The 12,761-nt window shown below is 47.2% G+C and overlaps 1 protein-coding gene across 2 annotated transcripts; it reads left to right on the plus strand.

Moving 5' to 3' along the window:
* Positions 1-1,865: 1,865 nt before the first annotated feature.
* Positions 1,866-11,149, plus strand: LOC140191099 (uncharacterized). Of its 2 annotated transcripts, none has more exons than XM_072248188.1 (2): positions 1,866-1,935; positions 7,304-11,149. In XM_072248188.1, the coding sequence occupies exon 2, from the start codon at positions 8,191-8,193 to the stop codon at positions 9,550-9,552; it is 1,362 nt and encodes a 453-aa protein (XP_072104289.1). In that variant the 5' UTR covers positions 1,866-1,935; positions 7,304-8,190; the 3' UTR covers positions 9,553-11,149. The 2 variants fall into 2 exon arrangements, with proteins under 2 accessions (XP_072104289.1, XP_072104290.1); XM_072248189.1 differs by lacking the exon at positions 1,866-1,935 and adding an exon at positions 1,963-2,050.
* Positions 11,150-12,761: the final 1,612 nt, after the last annotated feature.

The following is a 12,761-nucleotide window of genomic DNA, read 5'->3' on the forward strand; positions in this document are numbered from 1 at the left end:
AAGTATTCTAAAGGCACGATGAGGCAACTGTGGCTGACAAGAGAAGTCAGACAGCATAAAAGCAAAAGAAAGGACATATGATATAGCAAAAATTAGTGGGAAATTAGAGGATTGTGAACTTTTTAAAAACCAACAGAAGGGCTGTGGACGAAGAACCTGATGGGACTAAACATTTCAATTCCCATTCTCATTCCTGTTCCAACTTGTTGGTTTATGGCCTCCTCTTGTGCCAAGGTGAGGCCACCATCAGGATGGAGAAGCAACACCTTAAATTCTGTCTGGGTAGTGTCCAACCTGATGACGTGAATATTGATTTCTCCTTCCGGTAAACAAATTTCATTTCCCCCTTCCACTACTCCCCACTCTGACCTCTTACTTCTTCTCAGCTTCCTAATACTTCCCACTGGGCCCCCTCCCTCCTTCCCCTTTTCCAATGATCCACTCTCCTCTCCTATCCGATTCTATCTTCTTCAGCCCTTGACCTTTCCCACCCACTTGGCCTCACCTATCACCATCCAACTAGCCTCTTTCCCTTCCCTCCACCTTTTTATTCTGGCATCTTCCACACTCCTTCTCAGTCCTGAAGAAGGGTCTTGGCCCGAAACATGGACTGTCTATTCTTTTTCCACTGATGCTGCCTAACCTGCTGAGTTCCTCCAGCATTTTGTGTGTGTTTTTTAAACAAATGTATATTGTTTTAATCAGATCTGTCTTTGCTTATGGCTCAGCCTTATAGCCTCTAGATAAAGCTCAAACTCAGGCACTATGTAGTGCTATTAAATCATCCCCAGATTTGGCATTACTGGTAGAGATAGGTGAAGTACCTTTACTCCTGCACAGTTACAGTTAGCAATGGTTTATTGTGTTAATGTAAGAGGACGTAAAGTTGGTCATCCAATATCAGCAACATTTTATTCTGACAGGCGCTTGTAAGCTTTGTACTCTCAAAGTTTCACTTTTCAAGGTCTCCAGCTTAGCAGGTTGGGAACATTGTATTTGTAAGATCTTCAGTTTGGGAAATGAATGGGCAAAAATTTTGGGTTGTTTAATGTGGGTTATGGTCCCTCTTTGTGCCACTCCTGTATAGTTTTTACCCCTTGCCCATGGTTGATTTAAGCCTTCATGAAAAAAAATCAATATGAAGATTGATTGCATATCAATGGCACAATATGTGCAATATATACAAGGCAGATATTATGGAATCTTGCATATCCACACAGCTGTTTCAGTTATGTTCCACAATTTCAGGTGACTATTAAGACAAGATTATCAGACAAAGTGAACATAGAACATAGAATAGTACAGCACAGTACAGGCCCTTCGGCCCACAATGTTGTGCCGACCCTTAAACCCTGCCTCCCATATAACCCCCCACCTTAAATTCCTCCATATACCTGTCTAGTAGTCTCTTAAACTTCACTAGTGTATCTGCCTCCACCACTAACTCACGCACCAACCACTCTCTGAGTAAAAAACCTTCCTCTAATATCCCCCTTGAACTTCCTACCCCTTACCTTAAAGCCATGTCGTCTTGTAATGAGCAGTGGTGCCCTGGGGAAGAGGTGCTGGCTATCCACTCTATCTATTCCTCTTAATATCTTGTACACCTCTATCATGCCTCAGATGTTGAAGAAACTGCAGCACATACTGTCTAAATGCAATTTCAATGAGGTGTAAAAAGAAATTTCTAATTGCTAAATTGAGATCTTTGTGGCAGGCAGAATTTAACATCCAAAGTTTATTAGGCCATCGTAATGAATATAAGTACGTATTCGACTTTTTTGATATTATTTGAGGTTCTTTTTTGAGGGGCGGAATTTAGTCTATGTACATCGTGTCTCTGCTCCACACTCCAACTCAGTAGGTGGCGGTAATGCACCTGATTTTGGTCTGCTAACCGCCATTAAACATTACAAGAAGAAGCTGAAGAAGAAGGTAGGAGCGGGGCACTGGGCGGGGGTTTCAGCGGCATCGGCGTCCGCACTGCGACAGAGGGACAATAGCCGCGAGTTCCGGACACACCGTGGCCCCGCATGCCGGGACAGTGCCGGTACTTTCCCCTTGCACCTGAACTGGACGGCGAGAACTAATATCCTAGCGGGAAGGTTTGCTAGTGCTGCCCGGGGGTGGTGGTTTAAATTCGGGTTCCAGGGGGATGGAAACCTGAGTGCCAGAACAGATAGTGGAGACAGATGCTGTTAAGACCTCAGACAAAGTCAGGAATTAAAGGGCTGTGCGACTATTGTTTTGAGCTGCGTATATTTCAATACAACAAGTATTGTAGGAAAGACAGGGCATGGATCAACGCCTGGAATTGTGATTTTGTAGTCATTAGTGAGACTTGGATGCAGGAGGGGCAGGACTGGCAGCTCAGTATTCCGGGGTTCCGTTGTTTTAGACGCGACACATCGGGAGGGATTAAAGGAGGACGGGTGGCGTTACACGTTAGGGAAAAATGTCAAGGCAGTGCTCAGTCAAGGCAGACTGGAGAACTCGTCTAGTAAGCATTTATGGGTAGAACTGAGGAATAAAAAAATGTATGACCGCGTTCATGGGAATACATTATAGACGACCTAACAGTCCGCGGGATTGAAAGGAACAAATTTGTGGAGATCCAGACTGTTGCAAGAAACATAAGGTTGTGATAGTAGGTGATTTTAACTTCCCGCATATTGACTGGGAACAGGAGTAGATGGGATAGAGTTTATCAAAAGTGTTCAGGAAAATGTCCTTAATCAGTACGTAGCAGTCCCAACACGAAAGCGTGCAATACTTGATCTCCTATTAGAGAATGAGGCAGGCAGGTGACAGGAGTTTGTATCTAGTGATCATTAAGTTTTAAAGTAAATATGCAAAATGATAGGTCTAGTCCGAGGGCTGAGATTCTAAATTGGAAAAAAAAGGCCAAATTTGATAGTATCAGGAAGGAAATGGCAGGTATGGATTGGGACAGGTTGTTTTCTGGCAAAGGTGTACTTGGTAAGTGGGAGGCCTTCAAAAGTGAAATTTTGAGAGTACAAAGCTTATATATGCCTGCCAGAATAAAAGGTAAAGATGATAGATTTAGGGAACCTTGGTTTTCAAGAGATATTGAGGCTGTGGCTCAGAAAACAAAGGACGTGCATAGGCTGGTAGGAACAAAGGAGGTTCTTCTGGAGTACAAGAAATGCAGGAAAACACTTAAGAAATAAATCAGGAGCTAAAAGAAGGCATGAGTTTGCCATAGCAGACAAGGAGTAGGAGATTCCTAAGGGATTCTACAAATATATTAAGAGCAAAACGATTGCAAGGGGCAAAATTGGTCCACTGGAAGGTTAGAATGGCAATTGATTGTGGAGCAAAATGAAATGGGAGAGATCTTAAATTGGATTTTTTGCATTTCTATTTATTCAGGAGATAGAGACAGAGACTATAGAAGTGAGGCAAAGCAACAGTGAAGTCCTGTACTCTATACAGATTGCAGAGGAGGAGGTGTTTGGTGTCTTGAGGCAAATTAGGGTGGATAAATCCGTAGGTGTTCCCTTGGACCCTTTGTGAGGCAAGCCCAGAAATAGCAGGGGACCTAGCAGTGGTATTTAAGCATCCTTAGCTACGAGAATTGGAGGATAGCTAATGTTGTTCCGCTGTGTAAGAAAGGGTCTAAAAATAAACCAGGAAATTATAGGCCGGTGAACCTGACGTCAGTAGCGAGAAAGTTATTGGAAGGCATTCTGAGGGATCAGATATGTGAGTACGTGGATAGACATGGACAGATTGGGGAAGGTCAACCTGACTTTGTGTGTAGTAGGTCATGTCTAACCAATCTTATAGAGTTTTCTGAGGAAGTTACCAGGAAACTTGATGAAGGCAAAGCAGTAGATATTGTCTAATGGACTTTAACAAGCATTTGACAAGCTCCCGCATGGGAGATTGATCAAGGAGGCTCAGTCGGTTGTCATTCAGGATGAGGTAGTAAATTGGATTAGACATTGGCTTTGTGGGAGAGGGTTGCCTCTGACTGGAGGCCTGTGACTAGTGGAGTGCCGCAGGGACTGGTGCTAGGTCCATTATCATATAGATCATCGATGTGGATGACAAACAATAACGTGGTTAACTGTATCAGCAAATTTATGGATGGCTCAAAGATTGGGGGTGTAGTGGACAGCGAGGAGGCCTGTCATGGCTTGCTGAGGAATCTGCATCAGCTAGAAAAATGGGCTGATAAATGGCAGATGGAATTTAATGAAGACAAGTGTGAGGTGTTGTACTTTGGTAGGACTGACCAGGGTAGGTCTTACACAGTGAACAGCTGGGCACTGAAGAGTGCAGAAGAACAAAGGGATCTGGGAATACAGGTCCATAATTCATTGCAAGTGGCAGCAGAGGTAGACAGCGTCATAACGGAAGCTTTAGGCAGATTTGCCTTCATAAATCAAAGTATTGTGTACAGGAGGTACACAATACCTGAGAGGGGATCTTATTGAAACATATAAGATTATTAAGGGATTGGACACGCTGGAGGCAGGAAGCATGTTCCAGCTGATGGGTGAGTCCAGAACCAGAGGCCACAATTTAAGAATAAGGAGTAGGCCATTTAGAACGGAGTTGAGGAAAAACTTTTTCACCCAGAGGGTGGTGGATGTATGGAAGGCTCTGCCCCAGAAGGCTGTGGAGGCCAAGTCTCTGGATGCTTTCAAGAAAGAGATGGATAGAGCTCTTAAAGATAGCGGAATCAAAGGTTATGGGGATAAGGCAGGAACTGGATACTGATTGTGGATGATCAGCCATGATCACAGTGAATGGCGGTGCTGGCTCGAAGGACCGAATGGCCTACTCCTGCACCTATTGTCATTGAGGTGGAATTTATGTTGAGGTTGTATGAGACATTGGTGAGGCCTAATTTGGAGTATTGTGTGCACTTCTAGTCACCAACCCATGGAAAAGATGTAAATAAGGTTGAAAGTGCACAGTGATTCCACAAGGATGTTGCCAGGACTGGAAGACCTGAGTTATAAGGAAAAATTGAATAGGTTAGGACTTTATTCCTGGGAACTTAGAAGATTGAGAGGAGATTTGATAGAGGTATAAAACATTATGAGGGGTAGATAGAGTAAAAGTAAGCAGGCTTTTTCTACTGAGGTTGGATGGGAGTACAACTAGACGTCATGGTTTAAGGGTGAAAGGTTTAAGGGGAACATGAGGGAAAACTGATTCACTCTGACGGTGAATGAGCTGCCAGCCCAAGTGGTGCATGTGAGCTGAAATTGAATAGGTACGTGAGTGGGAGGGGTCTGGAGGGTAATGGTCGCGGTGCAGGTTAATGGTGGTAGACAATTTAAATGGTTCAGCATGGACTAGATAGCTGAAGCTCCTGTTTCTGTACTGTACTTTTCTATGACTCTGTGGCTTTCTCTCAGCACGAAGATCCATACCCGAGCTCCCGGGAGTTTTCTGCTCATGAGCAGAAGTGCTGGTGCCATTTCTGCTGAGCGTGCACATTGCTAGGGCCGTGGCTGAAAGGTGGATTCCTTGTTTGGAGGGGGGGTGGTTTCAGCGATAGGTGACACTTCCAGTGTTCCTCCCCCACCCCCGCCAGTCGGTAGGGTGTGTTTGGAATCGCAGGTGGAGGGAATGGGGGTAGATGATCAGATGCTGCTAGGCTCCAAATATCTAAAGCCAAGGATTAGGAACTCAGAACAAATATATAGTCCTAAATTAATCTTGGTTGACCAGTCTACCTTCAGGTTACTGAAAATGAAATTTCATAGGGATTGCTCGCTCCGTGATTCCTTTGTCCACTCATCCCTTATTACTAATCTTCTTCCAGTACTTGTAAGCAGCCTAAGTGCTCCTCCCGCCCATTCACCTCCTCCCTCACCTCCATTCAGTCCTTCCAGCTGAGGCAACATTTCACCTGCGAATCTGCTGGGGTCGTCTATCGTGTCCGGTGCTCCCGATGCGACCTCTTCTACACTGGTGAGACCCGTCGTAAATCTGGGGAGTACTTCATTGAGGACTTCCGCTCCATCCACCAAAATCAGAATCTTCCGGTGGCCAAACATTTTAGTTCCCATTCCCGTTTCCATTCCGACAGGTTGGTCCATGGTGTCCTTTTCCAAGATGAAGTCACCCTTAGGATGGAGGAGCAACACCTGTATTCCATCTGAGTAGCCTCCTACTCAATGGGAAAAGAAAATCCTTTCCCCCTGCCCTCTGCTTCTTTTCCCCAGTCTGGCCTCTTACCACATCTACCTGCCTATCACCTCCTCCTCTCTCCTATCAGATTCTCTCCCCTCCAGCCCTTTACCTTTCCCACCCACCTGGCTTTACCTGTCACCTGTTCAGTGGTCCGCAACCACCGGGCTGCGAGGAAACGCTATGAAACGATATGAGTCAGCTGCACCTTTCCTCATTCTTGTCACGCCCACTGTTGAACTCGAACACACCCCCACCCGTCGGCCAGTCCGCAAGAATATTGTCAATATTAAACCGGTCTGTGGTGCGCAAAAGGTTGGGGACCCCTGTTCTAGTTAATCATCCTTCCCCTCCCCCATGTTCATATCCTAAAGCAGGGCCATGGCCCGAAACCTTGATTGTTCGTTAATTTCCATACATTCTGCCTGACCTGCTGAGTTCCTCTACCATTTCGTGTGAGTTGCTTTGAGTTTCCCGTATATGCACACTTTCTCGTGTTTATGAAAATGTCGTTTAGTGCTGCGCGAGAAAGAGGAACAAGATCCTTCCATCAGCTTTAGTTCTTGAGAAGATCACCATTGTTCCCCCTCCTGTTGTTCTGGGCCTCCCTACCCATGACAGCATGCCTTATACCATTCTCAGTGGGTAGATAATGATATCAAACACCTTTGTCCTGGGTAACAAGTGACTTGTAGCTTTCACATCACAAAGGCGTCACACTCCAGTGAGAAAGATGACTGCCCCACCCCTTTCACTTTCATTGGCATTGGCATTGATGAGTTTATCGCTGTCAATCATCGGGGGGGTGGGGGTGGTGGGACGGGACAGAGTAACTAGAAAACCTCCAGGAGCAGCCATGTGATATGTGTTCTTTGTAGTGCTGTGGGACATGATCAGAACTTGAGCCAAGTCACAACTGGTAGAAATGGCCCATTCTGATAGAGACAGGAAAACAGTCAGGGAATTTGATGGCCAGTCGAGATGCCTGATCCGTGCCCAGTTAGAAGTTGATTTGTTCCTCCAACCTCGCTGTAACGGTGTTATGTCAGAGTTCACCGTAGAGACTAAAATGATCTCACCTGAAATGCTGTCCTTCAGCCATTGATGTCTTTTGTAAATCTTTTTACAGGTTAGGAACCACAATGAATTTTGAATGGGAATTTCAAATACAGCATCTCTGTCCAGATATTTAAGGAGTGACCAGATATTTCCTTTGTAATGCCAATATATCTGTTGTTGATCCTTGAAGATGAAGAAGTGTCTCATCGCAACTGAAAACGAGCCTTGTGTCTGAACTGAAGCTTTCTGTTCTAACTCAGTGCAATCCCACTGGAACCAGGGTGCTGAAACACACCAGCATTTTCGAGATCAGTTCTTCAACTACACAGGGATTCACTGTGTCTGACTTCTGAATTGCCAGAGAACTGACCGCAGGGAGATAATCATTCTCCTTTTCTCAGTGTGGGAAGGGATTCACTCACTCAGCCGACCTGCAGGCTCACCGGTGTGTTCACAGTGGGGAGCGGCCATTCACCTGCTGTGTGTATGGGAGCGATCATCCAGCCTGAAGATACATCAGGAGGATCACACTGGTGAGAGGTCGTTCACCTCCTCAGATTGTGGGAAGAGACTCAGTCACCCAGCCCACTGAAGACGCACCAGTGAGTTCACAAAGGAGAGAGGCCATTCAATTGCTCTGTATGTGGGAAGATATTCACTCGGTCATGCAATCTGCTGACACACGAGCGAGCTCAAACTCAGGAGAGGCTGTACAACTGCTCTGAATGTGGGAAGGGATTCACCCAGTCAACCTGCCTATAGACACACCAGTCAGTTCACACTGGGGAGAGGCTGTTCATCTGCTTGGTCTGTGGGAAGGGATTCACTCAGTCATCTCAACTGAAGGTACATCAGTGAGTTCACACTGGGGAGAGGCCGATCACTTGCTCAGACTGTGGGAAGGGATTCATTTGGTCACCTGATCTATTGGCCTACAGGTCAGTTCACACTGGAGAGATGCCGTTTACCTGTTCCGTTCACCTGTTCAGTTCCACCTCCTTAGACTGTGGGAAGGGATTCACTCAGTCATCTCAACTGTTGGCACACCAGTCAGTTTACACAGGAGAGAGGCTATTCACCTACTCAGACTGTGGGAAGGGATTCACTTCATCATCTGACCTACTAGCACACCAGTCAGTTCACGCTGAGGAGAGTCTGTTCATCTGTTCAGATTGTGGGAAGGGATTTCCTCGGGCATTTCAACTGAAGCTACATCAGCAAGTTCACACCGGAGAGAGAACTTTCACTGACTCTGACTGTGGGAAGGGATTCACTCAGCCATCCAACCTACTTGCACACCAGCAAGTTCAAACAGGAGAGAGGCAGTTCAACTGTTCTTTAAGTGGGAAGGAGTTCACTCAGTCATCTCACCTACAGGCACACCAGTCAGTTCACACTGGAGAAAGGCCATTCACCTGCTTAGACTGTGGGAGGGGATTCACTCAGTCCCAACTGAAAGTACATCAGCGAGTTCATGCCGGAGAGAGGTCTTTCACCTGCTCAGACAGTGGAAAGGGATTCACTCAATCATCCCGCCTACTGTTACACCAGTCACTTCATACTGCGCAGTTCAGCTACTCAGACTGTGCGAAGGGATTCACTCTGTCATCTCAACTGAAGGTGCATCAGCGAGTTCACACTGCACCGAGGCCGTTCACCTGCTCAGACTGTGGCAAGGGATTTACTCTGTCATCTCAACTGAAGGCACACCAGCGAGTTCACACTGCAGAGAGGCCGTTCACCTGCTCAGACTGTGGGAAGGGATTCACTCAGTCATCCAGCCTACAGATACACCAGTCAGTTCACACTGGAGTGAAACCGTTCACCTGCTCAGACTGCGGGAAGGGATTCACTCAGTCATCTGACCTACTGGCACACCAGCGAGTTCACACTGGGGAGAGGCCGTTCATCTGCTCAGACTGTGGGAGGCGATTCACGCACTCATCCAACCTACAGAGACATCAGTCTATTCACACTGGGGAGAAACCGTTCACCTGCTCGGTCTGTGGGAAAGGATTCACTCAGTCGTCTGACCTACTGGCGCACCAGCGAGTTCACACAGGGGAGAAACCATTCACCTGCTCAAACTGTGGAAAAGGATTCACTCAGTCATCTCAGCTGAAGGTACATCAGCGAGTTCACACTGGAGTGAGGCCGTTCATCTGCTCAGACTGTGGGAAGGGATTCACTCGGTCGTTTCAGCTGAACGTGCACCAGCGAGTCCACACTGGTGAGAGGCCGTTCATCTGCTCTGAATGCGGGAAGGGATTCACTCAGTCGTCCAACCTTGTGACACACTACCGAGTCCACACGAGATAAAAAGTTTAACTATCCTGCCTGCTGGATACTTAACCATCACAGCTGCTGAATCCAGAGGCAAGTTTAAAAGTGACCATTGGTGTTGAATTCTGCAATTATTGCTGCTGCTCGTCACACCCAGTTCTGCACCCTGGACACTGGGCATGGCAGGTCTCTCCTGCCGGTGTTTATCTTTAATAAGACTGCAGTTTAGTATTCGGCATGGAATAAACAAACTCCTTGCATCACTTTTGGTTCTTTAGCAAATCACCTTTGTTGAGCATCATCTGGTTCTGGATCCTTCTGCCAAGTGAGACCATTGTTCATACTGTCCTGTCTGTGTGTATAGTGATAATGAGTACCACTGCCCTGGGTAACAAGTGGCCTGTAAATTTCACACCACAAATGTCCCATACATTAACAATTTGCAAAGAGAAATTCTAATCACCTGCCCTTGACATTCATTGACTTTGCCATTGACCATCACCTCAAGGTCACAGTGATCAGAAGGTCGGCAGGAGCAGCTGTGTGAGTACCGTGAGCTCCAAGTAGGGCAGTGGGGCATGCCCAGAGCTGTGGGAGCCATAACAATGGACAGAGGCACGCGGAGCCAGATCACAGGTGGACAACGGGCATGATTATCCCATTCTGCTGCGGACAGGTAGGCAGCCAGGGAAATTGATGCTCAGTCCAGACGCCTGAAATCTGATGAGACAGAGGATGAGGATTTGTTAACTTCCATGGAGCTTCACTGTTACAGTGTGATGTCAGAGCTCGCATTGGAGACTAAAGCTATCTCGTCTGAGATAGCCCTTCACCCATTAATGTATTTTGTAAAATGTTACGGGGTGGGAAAACAAAGGATTTGTGAGTGGCAATCTCAAACACAACAACTCATCAGTTCTGTGAATCTCAGTTCACCAGCACTTGAACACCATCAATCTTTGAATGTTGCATTGGCGATGCTAGGTAGCATCCAGGTAGATACCACACCAGTTGTAGCAAGTAGAACCCAGACATGTGTTCAGAGTAGGGGTGAGGTTTGAATGAGCCAACCTGGAGGTAAACCTTGTAAATTGTCTTCAAGTTATTAAAGGAGTGAATGAATATTTCCTTTGTAACACCAGTGTATTAGTTGCCAATCCATAGGAAAGAAGGCATGTCTCATTCCAGCTTGAAGTGTGCATCTGCTTTATGTCTGAAATGAACTTTCCTATTTTAACTTCTCATTGAAACCCACTGGAACCAGGACTCTGAGAATGCTCCAGCATATCTTCACTAGAGATTAGACACTCTACTGCTTGAAATGTGGGAGGGAGTCACTACGTCATCTGACCCGGTGAGACATCTTGAGAGTTCACAGCAGAGAAAAATCATTCATCTGCTCTGTGTGTGGGAAGGGATTCAGTTGTTCACCTGCTCTGTGTATGGGAAGAGTTGTAATCAGACAAGTGTGATTGTTGGTGTCAGATTCTACAATTATTGCTGCTGTTCACCACACCTGGTACCGAACCCTGGTCATTGGGCACAGGAGGTGTTTGTTCTAATGACAGTAGTTTTAATTGGGCTAGAGTTAAATATTGTGGATCTGTCATAAATAAATCAGTTCTATCTTAAATCTTGTGTCTCATGTCCCTACTGACTGCAGTACACTCAATGTGCAATAGAAACCATTTTGCCCCTCCGCTCCCTGCCAGTGTTCTTGTTCCTTCTCCTCCCATCATCCAGTCGCGAAGTTCTTTGTCTCTGTTCACTCACTTCTCCCTGAACTCCATCCCTGCTGCTCTCCTCAGGCTGCCCCTGTAGTGACAGGTTCCCAGTGGTCACCACTCTGGATGAGGAGGTGACATCAGCGATCAACTGGTCCCTAACAATTGGCACTCGTTCTTCCTTCAAACTTTATCTCCTTGTGCGCAGGGGCAACAGTCCAGCTCCTGTCACTGAACTGCTCTGAAATTTCTGCGCAGAATTGTCAATCTTACATGGATATTGGCCAATTGAAATCTTGTGCAGCTTCTAATGCCTTGCTTGCATACATAGAATACTTACCGTGATACATTCTTACAGGTGGTAATAACCAAGAAAGCTGCACACAATTCACACTTACAAACTGCTGGAGGAACAGCAAATCGGGCAGCATCTATGGAGGGGAATAAAATGTTGATGTTTCAGACTGAGACCCTTCATCACCTGCTCTCCCCCCCCCCATCCCAACCCCTTCTCCCTATTTTGGGGTCACTCCTTCCTGCCCCCCCCCCAACCTCTGGGTCAAACCTTTCACCAGTCCCCAGTACTTGGCTTGCTCACACACCCCCTTGCCCCCTCCCTGGGTCACTCACTTTTCTATCCCCTGTGCCTCTGGGATAACCCCCAGTATCGCTGCCCCCTCCCTCCCCCCCCCATCTCTGGACTGTATCCTTTCTCCTGGATGTATCTGTCACCCCTTTCCCCGATGTATCTGTCACCATTTTATGCCCTCTCTCCTTCACTAGGTCACTCCCTTCCCCCCCAACTCCTGTCTATTGGTGGATTCAGTCCCCCACTTGGTCTGGGTCCCCACTTTCCCCTCTGTTTCTAGGTCACCCACTTTCCCAACCTGACAACTTCCATCACTGGGTCACAACTACCCCTTCCTTCTAAATCCCCACTTACTATTGTCTCTGGGTCACTGCTTCCCACCTCCCCTCCTGTCTCCAGATCTCCCATTTCCTCTCCCCCCATCTATTGGTCTCCCACTTCCCTCATCTCCCCCTACCCTGTCTCTGGGTCTCCGTTCTCCCTCACCTCTGGGTTCCACCTCCCCTTGTCTCTATGTCACTCCTACCACCCCTCACTACGACCCTCTTGCCCCCTCCCTCCCTCTGTCACTGTGTCAGTCTGTCTCACTGCCCCAATTTTCTGGGGTGCACACCCTCTCCTCCCTCCTCTAGCCCCATCCTGTTTCTGAACACCTTCATCTATCTGGTCTCTAGGGCAGCTCCCCGCTGTGTCTGGAACATCCCCCTCCCCTCTTACCACATGCCCCACGTCCACCCTCTCATCTCCGTGATGCCCACCTCTTCCCACCATCAGGCACTCCTCATACAACCTCCTCATCTCTGGGGCGACCTCTCCCCGTCCACAAAGGGATATCCCCTTTCTCCTCCTCTCACCCCTGAAACCATCTCTGGATACCCTCCCCCTCCCATCTCCGGGATGACCCCTATCCACATCTCAGGAAAGGCCCCCTC

This window comes from Mobula birostris, chromosome 32, assembly GCF_030028105.1.
Source record: "Mobula birostris isolate sMobBir1 chromosome 32, sMobBir1.hap1, whole genome shotgun sequence".
Classification (NCBI taxonomy): domain Eukaryota; kingdom Metazoa; phylum Chordata; class Chondrichthyes; order Myliobatiformes; family Myliobatidae; genus Mobula; species Mobula birostris.